The following is a 20,000-nucleotide window of genomic DNA, read 5'->3' on the forward strand; positions in this document are numbered from 1 at the left end:
CTTCCTCTTCCTCCTCCCTCCTCCTCCTCCCTCCTCCTCCTCCTCCTCCTCCCTGAGGGACCTCCATCACGAGAACGCTTACTACAAGTGCGCCAGGACAAACTTCTTCACCCAAATGACAAATAGGTCTCACAGGACAACTCACCTCCCCCCCAGAATCTCCCCCCCAGAATCTCCCCCCAAAAGCCCCCCTACCTCACCCCACCAGCCACCCACCCACTCCACCCTTCTCCCAACGAAGTGATACGACCCTGCCGGGGCCTCAAGATGATGAAGAAGAAGAAGAAGAAGAAGAAGAAGAAGAAGAAGAAGAAGAAGAAGAAGAAGAAGAAGAAGAAGAAGAAGAAGAAGAAGAAGAAGAAGAAGAACAACAACAACAACAAGAACAACAACAACAACAACAACAACAATTGGATATTCTTCCTCCAAAGGTCGGAGGTTTTTTCCTTCAACAGTTGGAGATATTACCTCCAAAATTTGGGGATTATTCTTTCAAAAGATGGAGATTCTCTCTTTAAAATTTGGAGGGTCTCCCTCCAAAAGTCGGAGATTCTGCCTCCAAAGGCTGAAACATCCCTCCAAAAGTTGGAGATTCTTTTTCCAACATTTTAAGATTCTTCCCTCAACAGTTGGAGATTTGCCTCCAAATGTTGAAATCTCCCTCCAAACGTCGGAGACTTTCCCTCCAAAAGCTGAAGATTCTTCCTCCAAAAGTTTATATGACACGGAAAGTAACATTTTGAAAAGAAAAAGAAAAAGACAAATAAAGACAAAAAGCATCGTATCAAATAAAATACGAAGAGACAATGGATTTTTTTTCCGAACAAGAAAAATCAACTATTTGTGACAGTAGAATGTCAAAAAGAAAGAGAGAGAGAGAGAGAGTACTCTTTTTGTTTTTTGTTTTTTGCGAATAAAATCGCCTGATAGCAGCCAAAATAATTTTGTAGATAATTTTTGACAGGAAAAGAGTTAAAAACAGAAGAATGTGTGTATGTGTGTTATTCAACATGGTCTTGGATCACGTGTTGGACTCGTGATCGACAGTTATAACCCTCCTGGATGAGAACTCAGAGTTCATACACGGCTTGATCTGTGTGTGTATGCGTGTGTGTGTGTGTGTGTGTGTGTGTGTGTGTGTGTGTGTGTGTGTGTGTGCGTGCATGCGTGTGTATTCATGTGTACGTATTTCTTTGTGTATACATGTGCGTACATGTTTCGTAAAAAAAAAGTTTCCTAACGGCTTGCTGTCCCATGTAGACGACAAAGGAGAGGAACGCGACATGTCATCAGGAAAGAGAGAAAGAGAGCAGGAGGAGAGGTCCAGGAAATGAAACGTATCACATGTTCCCCATGAAAGGTGTAGGACAGTTTGGGCGGTCGGGAATATGCTCATTCAGGGGCCCGAACAGAGATGAAGATGGGAATATGCTCATTCAGGGGCCCAAACAGAGATGAAGATGGGCGGAAGACGTGCGTTGTCTCTCAATTGTTCGTCCTCTCTCTCTTCATAGGATATATATACACAATTTCTTCATTTGTTTTATTTATTTTTTCTTTGTATTTATTAATATGGATTTGTTTGTTTGTTCATCTGTTTGTTTGTTTATTCGTAGTTACTTAATTATTTTTTCATTTATTAATTTGGATTCGCTTGTTTGTTCATTTATCTATTTATTTCTTTATTCGTAGTTACTTAATTATTTCTTTTTTCATATTATTTATCAAATTGGATTTGCTTGTTTGTTTGTTTATCTATTTATTTATTCGTAGTTATTTGTTTATTTTTTCTTTTATTAATTTGAATTTACTCGTTTATCTATCTATTTGTTTATTTATTCGTAGTTTTTTTTAAATTTGGATTTACTTGTTTATTTATTTGTTTATTTATTCTTAGCTACTTGTTTATTTTTTCTTTTTATTTATCAATTTGGTTTTGCTTGCTTGCTTGTTTATCTATATATTTGTTTATTTACTCGTAGTTACTTGTTTATTTTTATTTTTTATTTGTTCATTTGGATTTACTTGTTTATTTATCTATTTATTTGTTTATTTCTTCGTAGTTACTTAACTGTGTATATAGTTATTTATTTGTTTTTATTCGTAGTTATTTAATTGTTTATTTATTTATTTGTTCGTATTTACTTAAAAACTTGTTTATTTTTTTTTCTTTCTCGTTCTTCTTTATTTCCTGTCTTTTATTTTCTTTTTCTTTTTTATCTATTTTTTCTATTTATTCCTTTCATTTTCTCGTTCGTTCTCGAAGTCTCATTAATTGTCTTTGTTTCAAGCTTTTATTTTCATGCTCTCTTTCTCTTTCCTACTCTCTTTCTCCTACTCCTACTCCTACTCTTTGTCCTCCTCTGTCTCCTACTCTTTGTTCTCCTCTTCCTCTTTATCCTTGTTTCAATTTTTTTTATTTTCATGCTCTCTTTCTCCTTCACTCTTTCCTTCTCTTTACTACTCTCTCCTACTCCTACTCCTACTCTTTGTCCTCCTCTTTCTTGTACTCTTACTGCTACTGTTTGTCCTTTTTCACCTACTCTCACTCTTTGTCCTCTTCTTTCTCCTACTCTTTGTCATTCTCTTTGTCCTCTTCTTTCTCCTACTTTTTGTCCTCCTAATTCTTCAACTCTTTGTCCTCCTGTTTCTCCTACTCTTTGTTCTCCCCTTTCTCCTACTCCAAATCCTACTCTTTGTCCTCCTCTTTCTCCTACTCTTTGTCATTCTCTTTGTCCTCTTCTTTCTTCTACTATATCTCCTCTTTCTCCAACTCTTTGTCCTCCTCTTTCTCCAACATTTTGTCCTTCTCTTTCTCCAACTCTTTGTCCTCTTCCATATACTCTTTGTCCTCTCTTTCTCCTACTCCAAGTCCTACTCTTTGTCCTCTTCTTTCTTATACTCTTTGTCCTCCTCTTTTTCCTACTCCGAGTCCCCCACCTTTATACAAAATACAAGAGTAGACTCGTCCCATGACCTCCCCCCTCCCCCCTTCACTAAAAATTTACAAAAACCTTAGTTACCGATTGACGGCAACCGGGGTACAAAGAAAAGTGCCACCAGGTACGGAAAGGGCCTGAAGTCTTCGGGAAGCTTCAGGATTTCAGTGGGTTTTTTTTTTTTTTTTTTTCCGGAAGACTACTGTAAGACAAATCGGACCTACGAGTCAGCTGAAAGATTCGTTCTGTCAGATGGTAGTTGCCGACAGTTGTATTGTCAGGGTTTCTTGTGCTGACACGAAGGCTGATGGGGGGGGGAGGGAGTCCCTCTCCTTAGATGAAAAAAATCGCCAGGCGGCAGTCAGGATAAAAATCACGAAAATCAACCCCCCACCCGCCGACGCCAAAGAAAACGCAAAATTTCTTCAAGAACTGAGAAGTGAAAATCCAAATTTTTGACCCGAGGACCTAGTGCACAAGAGTGATAAGGTTAGGGAGCATACGCAAGGAGGCGCTGAGTAGCGTCACCTTTGCCCTATCTATGCGCTATGGGAACTGTTGAGTCAGTACTGGGAATCGGAGAAGAGTGCGGGATTCGAACCCTAACTGAGGAAATGCGAGCCTAGATCGTCATGGATTACCCCACTAGTGCACATGTCACCGTGAGAAAAAAATAGTAAATAAAATTAAATGAAATAAATAAAATAAAAAAAATTGTCAACATCTTACCTCCTGACAAAATCAGCCAACTATTGACAAAGAACCCACACTGTCAGAAACTGTCAGTCACCCTGACAAAGGACGGAAATAGGCTGGGTCAGCCTTGTCTCAGGTCAGGTCAATGTGCGCATAAATGTCCCCCCCTCTTCCCACCCTTACCCCGCTTTCCCCCCTTCCCCCACCCGAAAACGCACCGGAGCATTCAAGCTGATGTGTTCACATGAAACACAAGAATGTTCGAAAATATGCAAAAGGCCGCAGGAAGAGGGAAAGAGACCTTTTGGGCCACTCTGTACACGGCGTTCCCCTTTAGGAGGATACAAATCGCCTGCTGTTAGGAAGAATAAAATCTCTTAAGTACCAAGAGTTCCCCACTTCTATCAATTGCTTGGCGCCAAAGAAAATAAAATCATTTGGCGCCAACCAGGGGAGGGGGAGGGAGTGTCATGGCGATCTATAATTTTTTTTTTTTTTTTTTTAGTCTCAGTACACAAGAATTAATGTCTTTTTTAAATTATGGTACTCAAGATTATTATTATTATTATTATTATTATTATTTTTTTTTTTTTTTTTTTTTTTTTTTTTATTTGCCTGTTTAGATCAGTTCCGACTATTACTTAGGCCACTTTTTTAAATTATATCCGAATATGTTTTGATCTCCACGTCCTGGGGAAAAGTTCGAATTTACATATTTCAAATTACATATTTTGGAAAAAGTCCAAAATTTTGCGAAAAAAAAATAAATACTTCAGTATTTTGGTTTACATGAATTGAAAATTAAATAAATTGAAGCAAATGCAATAATTATATCCGGAACGAAAATCTGAAATTATAAATACTTTATAATTTTGACGATTACATCAGCATAATCTAAGCGAGGCTGTTAACAAGGATTGAAGCGCTGGTAAACTAGTCTTTAACAGCCAATTAGACATTTTCAGACCCAAACGAGACTAAAACTGTCATTGACTCGTTTAGTGATTCTAGTGGAACTAAAGCCGGGTTCTTCCATTCAGTTTCCGAAAGACGTTTTGAGTTCTTAAACTTGAAGAACATTTCGACGAAGCCAGTAAGACCAAGGAAAAAAAAAGTAAATAAATAAATAAATGGTCGTATTCTGCTCAGCGGCAGACGTCTTTATTCACCTGAACAGGGCCCCCAAGCCCTTTGGGTATTAACGCGGACAGTTGAACAACTAAACCTCCCCGGACATTTCGCCCGGAGCAGCAGTGGGCTTTTGTCCTTCCCCCAAAAAATAAAATAAAATAATCTCTTTACGACTTTACTCACCTGAAAAGGACCCCAAACCCCTTTGGGTATTAACGCGGACATTTGAACCATTTAACCTCCCCGGACATTTCACCCGGAGCAGCAGCAGTGGACTTTTGTCCTCCCCCTAAAAAAAAAAAAAAAAAAAAAAAGTAATCTCTTTCCCGGTTACCTTCCGCGAATTCCGGCATCCTTTTCCCATTTCCTTCTGGGGTCGTTCCGGACTCGTATCTTCCGGGCGGCACTCCATCTGACATCGAGTGTTGACGTGGTCGAAGGACCACTCTCGGGGGGGTGTTTATCTCGTCCTTGGGCCCTCCGGGGTCGTTGCTCCCCCTCCGCCCCCTTCGCCAGGCAGCTCCTCGATCGATCTCTTGGAGATGGTCGCGATAGGGCGATTCTGGCCTTATCCCGACGAGTGCCACTCTTAGCTCTCTTTGCACTCTTGGTACCCTTTGTACTATTTGTACTCTTGGCTCTCTTTGCACTCTTGATATTCTTTGTGCTATTTGCACTCTTGATATTCTTTGTGCTATTTGCACTCTTTACTCTCTTTGCACTCTTGGTACTCTTTGTACTATTTGTACTCTTGGCTCTCTTTGCACTCTTGGTTTTCTTTGTGCTATTTGCACTCTTTACTCTCTTTGCACTCTTGGTACTCTTTGTATTATTTGTACTCTTGGCTCTCTTTACAGTCTTGGTACTCTTTGTCCTATTTGTACTCTTGGCTCTCTTTGCACTCTTGGTATCTTTGTACTATTTGTACTCTTGGCTCTCTTTGCACTCTTGGTACTCTTTGTACTATTTGTACTCTTGGCTCCCTTTGCACTCTTTGTACTATTAGTACTCTTGGCACTCTTGGTGGTCTTTTTAACTTTAGTATTCTTGGTACTCTTTGTACTATTTGCACTCTTAACACTCTTAGTAGTCTTTGCGCTATTTGTACTCTTGGCACTCTTGGTACTCCTTGTAACTTTGGCGCTCTTTGTACTCTTGGCTCTCTTGATATTGCTGGCACTCTTGGTACTCATTGTACTCTTAGCACTCTTGGTGCTTTTTGTTCCCATGACATTTTTTGTATTCCTTGAATCCTTGGTACTCGTTATACTCTTAATACTCTTTGTACCCTGGGTACTCTGAACTCTTGGTACTTTTGGCACCTCTGACATTCTTAGTACTCTTGATACATTTCATACTCTTGATACATTTCACACACTTAGTACTCTTTGAACTTTGGTACTCTTAGCAATAGATACTCTTGATACGTTTGACACTCTTGATACGCCTGGCTTTAATGACATTCTTAGTATTATCTCTCTCTCCCTCCTCTTTTTCTCTCTCCCCTCACTCTCTCTCCTCTTTCTCTCTCTCTCTCCCTTTCTCTCTCCCTCTCTCCCCCACTTTCTATCACTCTTCCTCTTTCTCTCTCGCTCTCGCACTTTCTCTTTCTTCCTCTCTCATTTACTCTTTCTCTCTCTTTTTCTCCCTCTTTCATTTACTCTTTCTCTCTTTCTCTCGTTTCACCTGGTGTCCCTCCTTGGCTGACGAATAAAATTCTTACTATTTGTTTTAGATACGTTCGTTAAGTCTGGTGGACAGATTAATTGAGCGTCAGATTAGTTTGATTTCTTATCATTTGCCCACGTTGATAAGTTGGCGCCGTATTTTTTCGTTTTTATTTTTTACTTTAATTTTTATTTTATCTTTTTTCAACTTTATTTTTATTTCTTATTTTTAATCTTATTTCATCTACTTATTCATTTTTCTTCATCTGATGTCACATGTTCCCATGTTTAAATCCTTCACTACCAAACATATGCCACGGAGATGAATAAAATCACTTGACGGCAGCTAGATTAAAAAGAAGAAAGATGAATTTGTGAGTGTGTGTGTGTGTGTGTGTGTGTGTGTGTGTGAGAGAGAGAGAGAGAGAGAGAGAGAGAGAGAGAGAGAGAGAGAGAGAGAGAGAGAAAGATAGAGAGTTATCGCCAGTACCCTCGGGGTGAAAGCTTGCAGCCGTGATAGCTTCTGCCAAAGAGTCGAAGACCCTTCAAGAAAGCTTCTGGTCACGCTTCGGTGTCTCGAGATCGAAGGACCGTAGGACTTCTTCGCCAAGGCTGAGGGACGACTACGTGGGAAAGATCACGGACACTCTTTGGGAATCGTTCCCGGCACTCCTGAAGCCTGATGGCACTCGTCCATCGAAGGCGCTGATGGAAACCTCAACGTGACCAGAAGGAAGTTTTTCTTCGGGTTTTACGAAGAGTCTGCCGATGGACGACAGGACTTCGAGGGATGGTCCAGCGACTGCAACTCACGGGGAAGGACGAGACCATCTCCCTTGCCAGTGAGGCAAACAGGAGTTGAGGAAAGGGTACACTTCGAGTCGTGACAAAAAGACTGGTTGTCGAACTTCTCCAGCGAAGAAAAAGAAAAAAAAAGTCGAAGTTTCGAAGTCTGACTTTCTTCGGCACCGGATCTCGAGTCTCGAAATTGCGACGATGATTATTTGAAAGCGCTCCATGAGTTAACAAATGAGTTTCTCCAACCCCAACCCCCTCTCCTTCCTCCCCCCATCTGCCTCTTCCTCTCCTTCCTTCCCCCTCTGCCTCTTCCTCTCCTTCCTCCTCCTTCTTCTGCCACTTCCTCACCTTTATCACCTGCCTACACTGCTCTGCCTCCTCCTCACCCTCCTACCCCCGTCTGCCTCTTCTTCTCTTTCCTCCCCTCTCTACCTCTTCCTCTCCTTCCTCCCCCTTTGCCTCTTCCTCTCCTTCCTCCTCCTTCTTCTGCCACTTCCTCACCTTCATCACCTTCCTACACTCCGCCTCTTCCTCTCCTTCCTCCCCCCAACTCTGCCTCTTCCTCTTCCTCCTCACCTTCCTATCACCCTACCTTTTCCTCACCCTCCCCACCCTTCTCCCCCCCCCCCCGCCCTCTACTTCTGCCTCAACCACCTTTTGTGTCTTCCCTCCTTATCGCCTTCGATCTCTTAGTGACCACTCGTTAACTTCGTCTTCTGCTGGATGGAGTCTCAGCTGTTGAGGTTTGACGATCATTTCCCATCCCCACCTCTTTTTTTTTTTTCTTTTTTTTTCTCTCTTTTTTTCTTTCTTCTTTTCTCTTTTTCTTTTCTTTTTCTCTTTCTTTTTCTTTTCTTTTTCTCTTTATTTTTTTCTTTATTTTTTCTTTACTTTTTTCTATTTTTCTTTTGGTGGAATACGCACGTGCGTTTAATGGTCATTTTCTTTATCTAATTTATTGTTATTTTATTTGTTTTATTATTTTTATTATTATTATCATTATTATTATTATTATTATTACAATTATCAATATTATTATTATTATTATTATTGTTATTATTATTATTGTTACTATTATTATTATTATTATTATTATTATTATTATTATTGTTACTATTATTTTTATTATTATTATCATTATTATTATTATTATTATTATTATTATTATTATTATCATTATTAATTTCGTAGTAATCAGAAACTTATTGGTTTTGTATTCCCTTGTCTGTGGGTTCGAATCCCGCACTCCTCTCCCATTCCCAGAAGTGACTGTGGATTGCCCCAACAGTTGAAGCACAAAGGGCAAAGGTGACGGTTTCGACCGCAGGTACTCAGCGCCTCCTGTCGTAAGACCCTCACACAAGAACAAGATACACGTATGTCCACGCATACACGCACACAAATGTACGCACACAGGAAAATACACATACGCCGGTACACATACACGAATGTGTAAATACACGAAAAGATACATACTGGAAGAGATATGCACAGGCACGAATATACAAACACGAATGAGTATACACACACTCGCGCGAATATGCGCGCACGAATGAACACACGCACACACACGCGCGCGCGCGCACACACACGCGCACACGCACACGCACACACACATACACACGCACACACATACAAACGCACACACATACACACGCACACACACACACACACACACACACACACACATACACACGCACACACACACACACGCTCACATACACACACACGCGCGCGTTCTCGCTAAATGAAATTAATAATTTTGCCTTCTGTTGCCGAAAATTGTTCTGAACTGGAGTTCAACAGTATAACTGGGCTGAATCCCACCTCTGTGCTTTGTCTTATGGTATTCACTTATCTATTCTTTTAGTATTATCTATTTATCATTTATTCGTTTATTTAATCTTTTCATTTATTCATTTTTATTTATTCATTTATCTGTTTATCTATTTATTTATGTTTTTCTCTATGCATTCATTTATTTATTTATCTATTTGTTCCTTTATTTGTTTATCGATTCATTTACTTATTTATTTATCTATGTATTTATTTATCTATTCATTTGTGTATCTATTTATCTACTTATTTGTTTATTTATTTGTTTATTTATTTACTTATTTATGTATTTATTTATCTATTTATTTATGCATCTATTTATCTGTTTATTTGCCTATTTATTTATCTATTTGTCTTTTCATTTATTTTCTATTTTCAATTATTATTTTCTGGCACCCGTTGCGTCGTTTCCTCGTTAGAGGCTATCAAGTTATATGGGAGCAATCCCGAACTCGGTTCGAAACCCGAACTCAGTTCGAAATTGAGAGCGGAACACAGGAGGTCAAATTTAGTCTAGAGAAGAGTTGCAGACAATTTATTTTTTTATCTTATTTTGTTTTATTTCATTTCATTTTATTTCATTTTATTTTTGTCTGTGAGTGTTTGCGAATGTGTCTGTTCTGTATGTTTATAAGTGCACGTGTATATACATTGTGTATATGTATATGTGTACTTGTGTATATGTGTATATGTATGTATGTGTGTGTCTGTCTGTGAGTGTTTGAGAATGTGTCTGTTCTGTATGTTTATAAGTGTACGTGTATATACATTGTGTATATGTGTTATGTGTAGTTGTGTATGTGTATATGTATGTGCGTATTTGTGTATATGTGTAAATGTATGTATGGGTGTGTGTATACGTGTATATGTGTATATGTATGTATGTATGTATTTGTGTATATGTGTATATATATGTGTGTGTATATGTGTATATGTATGTGTGCGTGTATTTCTGTATATGTGTATTTGTGTATATGTATGTGTGTGTGTATTTGTGTGTGTGTATGTGTTTATATGTGTATATATGTGTGTGTGACCCAAGCTCACATTCAGACTCAAATTCAGACACTAATTCTATTTTTTTCAGACTTTCGTAAACAAAATACGAAGCCCAGATCCTCATCCAATAAACAAGATTTGTTGTACAAACAAATGTAATATCAATAAAATATCTATACATTTTATTATACGGCTGTGTGTTTATGTGTGCATGTATGTGTGTATGTGAGAGAGAGATAGAAAGAGAGAGAGAGAGAGAGAGAGAGAGAGAGAGAGAGAGAGAGAGAGAGAGAGACTCGCATCTCTTTTGACAAAACTGAAAACCATAATAGGATGACCTGTCCACTTACCATTCAGTAAAACCACAGACACCTCAAAATAAATAGAATAAATAAATAAAAAATAAATTAGAATAAATTAGAATAAATTACCCAACTCCACACCATACCACCACCACCTGCCCACTTCGTACTCCTGTGTCAGGTGTCCTTCCCCACTCCTGCACTCCCCCGAACTCCTTTTCCACCCCTTTCCGAGTTCGAAGACTTCTGACCCTCTAGTTCCTCCTCCTCCTCCTCCTCCCCTTCTTCTTCTTCTTCAGGATGGGCTTCGAGGACTCCTTTCCCCCGCACCTAAACTCACCCCCACTCCTTTTCCACCCCCACAAACACCCACACTCCCACACTCCAATCACCCAACCACCACCACACCCCATCCCCGTTCTCCATGTCCCGAGTTCGAAGACTTCTGACCCTCTGGTTCCTCCCCTTCTTCTTCTTCAGAATGGACTTCAAGGACTCCTTTCCCCACACCTGAACTCACCTCCACTCCTTTTCCACCCCACATCCACCCACCCCCACACCCACTACACCCCCACACCCCACCCCATCCCCGATCTCCATCCCCCGAGTTCGAAGACTTCTGACCCTCTGGTTCCTCTTCTTCTTTTTCTTCAAGATGGACTTCGAGAACTCCTTTCCCTCACCTGAACTCACCTCCACTCCTTTTCCACCCCACCCACACCCACACCCACACTCCAACTCCCCAACCCCCACCACACACCTCCACGTCCCGAGTTCGAAGACTTCTGACCCTCTGGCTCCTTCTTCTTCTTTTTCTTCAGGATGGGCTTCGGGAGCTCCTTTCCCCGTACCTGAACTCAACTCCACTTCTATTCCACCCCACCTCCACACCCACTACACCCCCACCTCCACCACACCCCCACACCCCACCCCATCCACGTTCTTCGTGCCCCGAGTTCGAAGACTTATGACCCTCTGGTTCCTTCTTCTTCTTCAGGATGGGCTTCGAGGACTTCGCGCGGCACTTCAGCCACCTCGACCTCGTCCACGTCGGCCCTGATGACTGGATGAACGAGCCCGCCCTTCATTCCAAGAAGCCATGGAGGGCCGTCCTCGCCCGCAGGAGGTGGAGAGGCGGGTATAATGCCGGAGGAGGTCCTACTTATCTCGGTAGGTCCTGCATAGGATTCTTCTTATAAGGAGGATCTAGAATTAGGAAATTTCCGTCATTATTTTTTTAAATCTATATATAGGGATTTTCTATGTTATACGTATAGTTAGAAATAGGATGTGTATATGTATGTATATATGTAAGCACATAGATACACACGCGCACACACACACACACACACACACACACACACACACACACACACACACAATTATAAATACAGAAAATAAGATATGTATATGTATAAATGTATACGTACTGTACGTACACACACACGCGCGCGTGCACACACAGGCAAACGCACACAAAAATGATTATAGGTAGAAAATAAGATATGTACACGTATGTACGTACATATATGTACTATACGTACACACGTACACACGCGTACACATTTACGCACATGTACACACACACACACACACACACACACACACACACACACACACACACACACACACATGATGCGAGTAATATCACCCAAAACGGGAAGTATGGTAGGAAGATGGTGTGTTCCGGAATTCGCGTAAAATAAAGCGGAGGAAGAAGAGGATCCTATCGCTGAACTTCGCGTATGGCGAGATTTCGCGTAAAAAGAGATTTCGCGTAAAAAGGAAGTCAGGATATTCCATATAGGTTGTTCCGACAATATGCACAGATATTTGATATTTCTTTTTTTTTTATAAAAGAATATTTGTATAAACTTGTTTTACCGAGAAATGTTGCGAAAAGAGAATAGAGGATTTTGTAAATAAAAGGAATTTGGAGAAGAATGAAAGTGAGAATGGGTTTTCGAAAAAAAAAATTGACAAAAAGTCGAAAATCTTTTGGGATAGGATGGGGCGAAAGAAAAGAGCGGGAATTTATATAAAAAATACAAAAGTTAAAATTAAATTCGAGCTTCAGAAGAAAGACACGGAAAACTAGAAAAGAAAGAAAAAAAAGTTGAATAGCGGATGAGTGATTGTTAGCAAATTGACATAATTGATTCGTGGAAATTGTGAGAAGAAAATTATATAATTACGCACATGTGCGCTTGCACACACACACACACATACACACACACATACACACACACACACACACACGCATACGCATACACATAGACACATGCAAACTAGACGAAACAATATTGTGTGCAAAAACTATACACGAATTAGATATAGATGCAAATCAGATATATAGATACAGAGCGGAGACGGGACCCTACGAGCGTAGCTCCCCTTCCCGTAAGATACAACTAGGTAAATAGGTAGATACACATACACACACACATACACACACACACACACACACACACACACACACACACGAAGAGAGAGGAATGGGGACAAAGAGAAAAAGAAAGAGAGAAGAGAAAGAGATTTTAAGAGACTCCATGATTGGCTGGGCGTCTCGCTCCGCTGAATAGAATAGTCTTCCTTCCCTCTCTCTTTCTCTCTCTTCCTAGTTTGCATAGACTTCCCCTCTTCAATGCCTTCCTTGATGCCACGCTCAGGCCTATTTCGACTTCCGCTGTTCCGCAGAGCTGAGAAGGCATGACAAATAATAGAATGTGTGTGTGTGTGTGTGTGTGTGTGTGTGTGTGTGTGTGTGTATGCGTGTCCAGTGTGTGTGTTTCTCTCTCTTCTACTCTTTCACTTTCTCTTTCTCCTTCTCTCTCTTTGTCTCCCTAACCCTCTCCCTCTCACTCTCTGTTTCCCTCCCTCTCTTTGTCTCTTTCTCTCACTCTCTCTTTCTCTCTCCCTCTCTCCACACTCACACTCTCTCTCTCTCTCTCTCACTCTCACTCTCTCTCTCTTTGATCAAGCCCTTTGTTTATATAAGGACAATTGGGGAAACAGGTTTATCGATACCCCGATGGGATGAATTGGTGCTAAAAGGATTTTAATTCGCTCGTAATCGAACCCGAGCCCGCCGGTGATGATGATAGGACGAGCGAGCCAGCGAGCGAACGTTTTTTTTTTTTTTTTTTTTTTTTTTTTTTAAATTTTTTTTTTTACAAATTTGTTTGTTATCCATTTTATCAATTTATTTCCTTTTCCATATTTGTGATTTTGGCTACAAATGTATTTCATTAATTTATCTGTTTTTGTTTTTGTTTTCTACATTCGTGACTTGGGCCACAAATCTATTCGCCTAATATATTTATTTCTGTTCGTGTAATTGTTTTTATTTGTCTGTTTATTTGTTCCTAATCCCGTGACTATTGCGACAGAGCTCTGCGTCATAAGATATTTTGTTTTCTCTCGCCGTAAATATTTTCATTGACAAATTACATTTTATCATCAACATTTTAATTCTTGTCTCTGCTGACGCAACAGAATTATCTTTGATGCAGCAGGCTATGATATATTGAGCGTTTGAGGTCACGTGACCTTCCTTGTGACGTCACGGGTTTAGGTTGTGACGTCACGGTTCTGTTTGTGACGTCACGGTTCAGTTCGTGAGGTCACAGTTCTGTTCGGGATGTCACGGTTCTGTTCGTGACGTCACGGTTCAAGTCGTGACGTCATTGTTCTATTTGTGACGTCACGATTCTGTTTGTGATGTCATTTTTATGTTCTTTACATTATTGTTCTGTTCGTGACGTCACGATTATGACTATGACGTCAGGAATTTTGTAGATGACGTCACATTTCTTGTGACGTCACGTATCAGGCCATGACGACAGGAAAAACTCTTTGGTCCTGACATCACCGTTTTTTGTGACGTCACGGCTGTCTCCGCCATTCTTTATAGATAATCTTTATCCTCTGTTATATTTCATCCTTATCTCATCCCTAATCCTTATCTCTTATCAAATATCCTCTACCCCTTATCATTGCCTCTTATTTCTTATCCCGTGTAATCTATCTTTTATCCCTAATCCTTATCTCTTATCCCTTATCCTTATCTTTTATCCTTATATCTTATCTTCATCCTTATCTCCTATCCCCTTATTCTTCACCCTCATCTCTTATCCTTTACACTTATCTTTTATCCTTTATCCTTATATCTTGTCTTTGATCCTTAGATATTATCCCTTATCCTTATCTCTATATCCTTTATCCTTATATCTATATCCTTTATCCTTATCTTTATCCTCTATCCTTATCTTTACCTCTTATCTTCTATCTCTTGTCCCTTATCTTTATCTCTTATGTTGATGTAGATAATAATAAATATAAATATAGATGAATAATCTTTATACCTTATCCTATATCTCTTGTACCATATGTCGGCTCCAAAGGATTTAATACAGATCAGCTTATCGTCTTGAATGTTTATATATTGCTGATACAAATAATATATATAATATATTACAACACTTTAGATGATTAAATTACGTAAAATTTTTATTCTATATCATTCAACGGAGGAAATTGACATCAAGGGGTAATTGTGCTCGGGGTTCAGTTGTCCCAGGGGGGCAAATGACAACGGGGGGAATTGTCCTCGGGGGTGGGAAATTGTCCTATGGATTGACAACGTGGGGTGGGTAGAATTGTCCTCGGGGGGTGGGAAATTGTCCTAGGGGTTCAATTGTCCCAGGGGACAATTGACAACGGGGAGGGGTTGAATTGTCCTCGGGGGGTGGGGAAATTGTCCTGATACGCCTATGTCTTATCCTTATCTCTTATCTCTGACAGAAACCACCTCGATGAACCCGCAGTTCCACGTGCAGATCCCTCGGGCTGGGCTCTCCAAGTGTCACGTGGTTGTTAGCGTCACGCAGCAGTACGACACGTCGACGCCGCCGGAGAAGAAACGTCACGTGCTACTTCCGATTGGATTCGCCGTCTACGAGATCCCGCCCAACATGACGCGTCTGACGCCCGCTTTCGTCCTCGAACATGTAAGTGACGTGACATGCGACGTGACATGCGACGTGACATGTGACATGCGACGTGACATGTGACATGTGACGTGACATGAGAATGTAAGAAGAGAGTCCAAGAGATCCTGAGGCTTTATGTTAGGTAGTTCCATGTCTCTTGACATCTTTCATCACCATCCATAAATTTGTCATATTTAAAACGGCAAATAGTTTCTGCGCCCATTGACTGGAATGGAATATATTTATATATTTATATTATATATACAATATATATATATATATATATATATATATATATATATATATATATATATGTATATATATATATATGTATATATGTGTATATATATATGTGTTACATATAATATATTTATGATATGTAATAACACTGAATGGAATATATTTACTAATATATTCCATTCCATTCGTTAACTACTATACTAGTAACCCAGTTCTTCCCCAATTTCCTTCTTAAACCCATATCCAATACAAACCCATTACCACAAGCCCTGACCTGCTGTCTTAATATGATGACCTTGCCTGTATCACCCTTGTTAAAGCCCTTTACCCATTTGAATACCTCTATTAGATCTCTCGGCACTCTTCGTCTTTTCAGATATTATAAGTTAAGATGCCTAAGTCTGTCTTCGTGAGGTAAATTTCTAAGATTTTCATTTTGGTTATTCCCTGTACTGGTTTTAGTGAATTCACAAACATTCTATAAGACGGAGACCAAAACTGTTCCACATAGTTAACGATGGGTCTAACTACATCCAGGTGGATTTTGATGATTCCCTCTTCACTTGTGTTTGTAACCATCCAAGCAAGAAATCCTAATGGACTGTTAGCCCAATTCCCGGCACTAACGCCCTGTTTCCTGGATTTAAGGTCCGGACTCACTAGCACTCGCAAATCCTTTTCATATTCTCTTTTCTTTAAATCGGTGTTATCCAAACCACACCTGTTTGATGGGTAATATAAGCCCTACGTTTAACACCCTGCACTTTGAAATATTGAAGTCCATTTGCCATTTCACCAACCATGCATACAATTTATCGAGATTTTACAGTGTCATGTAAAATTTTGTGATGTGAGTCACGTATCGTGACATGTATTTTATGCAAGGGATTTCCTTGAAAACATATCTAACCGAATACTTGTACGAGTGTCCATATATCATAGAATCACCATACAATGTATGTGTTTGTGGGAGGGTATGTGTGTGTGTGTCTGTGTATACGTGCGCGCGTGTATGTGCGTGTACGTACGCGCCCAAGAGTGTATCTTTCCGTCCACTTAGATCTGTCTGTCTGTCTGTCTATCTGTCCTTGAGAGCATGTCTTCCGATTTCGTCCTCCGGGTTAATGTTTTATTCATATCCTTATGAAATATGATTCAACGTTCCAAGACAAACTCATTACTGGATACCATGTATATATATACACTTGTCCGAAAATGTGTGTGTGTGTGTGTGTGTGTGTACGTTTGTGTGTGCGTCTGTGTGTGTGTATGTGTGTGTGTGTGTGTGTGTGTGTGTGTGTGTACGTTTGTGTGTGCGTGTGCGCGTCTGCGTCTGTGTGTGTGTATGTGTGTGTTTTTCTTTGGGTGTGTATGTAAAAGTGAATTCAGTGTCTATGAACAAACCTTGTAACAATTCTAATGATAATAATGATAATGACAATAATAAAAGTAATAATAATGATATCAAAAGTAATAGTGATGATAGTGGCAATAATAAGAATAATGAAAATAATAATGATAAAAGTAATAGTGATAATAGTGGCAATAATAAGAATAATAAAAATAATAATGATGATGATAGTAGTAATGATAATAATAACACTAATGATAAAAATAATAATAACTAATAATGATAGTAATGATAATATTATTATTGATAATAATAACACTAATGATAAAAATAATAATTAATAATAATAACTAATAATGATAGTAATGATAATATTATTATTGATAACAATGAAAATCTTTAGTAACAAAAGAACATAGATAACAACAGTAATAATGAAATAAGAAATTATAAGTATTATAGTAAGATGATATGATAACAACACTGAAGACAATAATAACAACAAAAAATAGCGTGCATATGTCAATCACTTTTGATAGAAAACGGTACGAGGCGTGAGATGAGGAATGGCTTCCAAAACAATTTATCGTTTTCCTTTTCTCGTTCTTCTATGAATAAATATGTTTGTCAGTGTGATGGATCTTTCTCTCTCTCTCTCTCTCTCTCTCCTCTCTCCTCTCTCTCTCTCCTTCTGTCTCTCCTCTCTCTTTTTGTGCCTCTCCCTTTTTGTCCCCCTCCCTCTGCCTCTCTCTCTTTTCCTCTGTCTCTTCCTCCCTCTTCTCTCTCTCCCCCTTTGTCTCTCCTCTCTCTCTCTCCCTGTCTCTCCTCTCCCTCTCTTTGTACCACTGATATGAATAAAATCGCCTGACGGCAGGAAGAATAGAGAGGAAAACGACACCCGCTATGGAAGTTGTTTGTGGAGAGAGACGGGCGTGGGCGTGGGCGGTCCCACGGATATGAATAAATTCGCCTGACGGCAGGTCGGGTCAAAGGAGGGGGGAATACACCCGTTATTGAGGTGGTCAACTGAGAGAGAATGTCTGTAAACCATATGTGTAACTTCGTTAGTATCGATAATAATAACATTGAAAACAACAGCTACAGCAACATGCACACCACTACAGTGACAATCACCATGATAAGGTTTATCAAAAACACTAACAATGTCATCATCATCATCATCATCATCATTGTCATCATTATCATCATCTTCATCATCTTCATAATCATCGTCGTCGTCGTCTTCGTCTTCATCATCATTTTCATTTTCATCATCATCATCTTCAGCATGTCATCATCATCATCATCATCGTCGTCGTCGTCGTCATCATCATCGTCTTCATCATCTTCATCATCGCCCTCATTATCATCATCTTCATCATCCTCTCCATCATTATCACATCATCTTTATCATCATTATAATCATCATCATCATTATCATTTTCATCTTCATCATCAATAGCAACAACATCACTGACACAGGGACAACTACTGACATCAGTTCCATTATTCCCAATAAAACAAAACAACAACAAAAAACAACTATTACCAACAACAATAACAACAACTACAAATACTACATAAACACCTGTCCCAACCCTAGCCCTAATACCAACGCCACCACCATATACTACCATTACTACCACCACTACTACCACCACCAACCCTAACCCCACTACCACCACCACCACTACCATCATCAACCCTAACCCCACTACCACCATTACCACCACTACCAATACCAACCCTAACCCCACTACCACCACTATGTACTGTCATTACTACCACCACCACTAGCCACCACCATGTACTACCATTACATACTACCACCACCACTACCACCACCATTACCACCACTACCACCACCATTACCACCACTACCACCACTACTACCACTACTGACACCACTACCACCACCAACCCTAACCCCACTACTCCTACTACCACCATTACCACCACTACCACCACCAACCTTAACCCCACTACCACCACTACCGCCAACCCTAACCCCATTACCACCACTACCACCAACCCTAACCCCACTACCACCACTACTACCACCATTACCACCACCACTACTACCACCAACCCTAACCCCACTACCACCACCATGTACTACCATTACTACCATCACCACTACCACCACCGTTACCACCACTACCACCATCATTACCACCACCATTACCACCACTAACACCACCACTAACACCACTACCACCACTACTACCACTACTGCCGCCACTACCAATACCAATCCTAACCCCACTACCACCACTACCACCAACCCTAACCCCACTACCACCACCATGTATTACCATTACTACCATCACCACTACCACCATCATTACCACCACCATTACCACCACTAACACCACCACTAACACCACTACCACCACTACTACCACTACTGCCGCCACTACCAATACCAATCCTAACCCCACTACCACCACTACCACCAACCCTAACCCCACTACCACCATTACCACCACCACTACCACCAACCCTAACCCCACTACCACCACCACTACCACCACCAACCCTAAACCCACTACCACCATTACCACCACCATCCCTAACCCCACTACCACCATTACCACCACCATCCCTAACCCCACTCCCACCACCACTACCACCATTACCACCTCTACCACCACCATTACAACCATTACCACCACTACTACCACTACCACCACTACCACCACCACTAGCTACAATATCACCACCCTGATCCCAACCACACCCCTAACACCACCACGACGACCACCATCCGTAGCACCACTTGCACCAGGAACATGAAACATAGAACGAAAATGTTTGTGTGTATGCAGAGATAACTGAATTTGAGTCGACAAAATAAACGGGGATCGAACTGCGCTGGGCCACAGATCTTTCCCTTTAATCCCCGCTAGGAGGGAGTGGTAGGTAGGAGGAGGAGGAAGAGGAAGAGGGGTAGGAGGGAGGAGGAGGAGGAGGTTCCTTGGTAGGGAGTGAGAGGTGAGAAGTTTCCCCTCAGCAGGATAAAGTCTAACCATTTCTAGATTATAACACTA

General features: G+C 40.4%; 1 protein-coding gene across 1 annotated transcript in view; it reads left to right on the forward strand.

The window, feature by feature from the left end:
• The window catches only part of LOC143033057 (calpain-9-like), a 460,946-nt gene that overhangs the window by 309,638 nt on the left and 131,308 nt on the right, over positions 1 to 20,000 (forward strand). The window contains exons 8-9 of the mRNA XM_076198255.1: positions 11,366 to 11,538; positions 15,172 to 15,377. Of these exons, the coding sequence (XP_076054370.1) occupies positions 11,366 to 11,538; positions 15,172 to 15,377 (379 nt within the window). The remainder of the gene's footprint in view (positions 1 to 11,365; positions 11,539 to 15,171; positions 15,378 to 20,000) is intronic.

The sequence above is a fragment of the Oratosquilla oratoria genome, chromosome 15 (genome assembly GCF_046742065.1).
Source record: "Oratosquilla oratoria isolate Oo_2021 chromosome 15, ASM4674206v1, whole genome shotgun sequence".
Lineage (NCBI taxonomy): Eukaryota > Metazoa > Arthropoda > Malacostraca > Stomatopoda > Squillidae > Oratosquilla > Oratosquilla oratoria.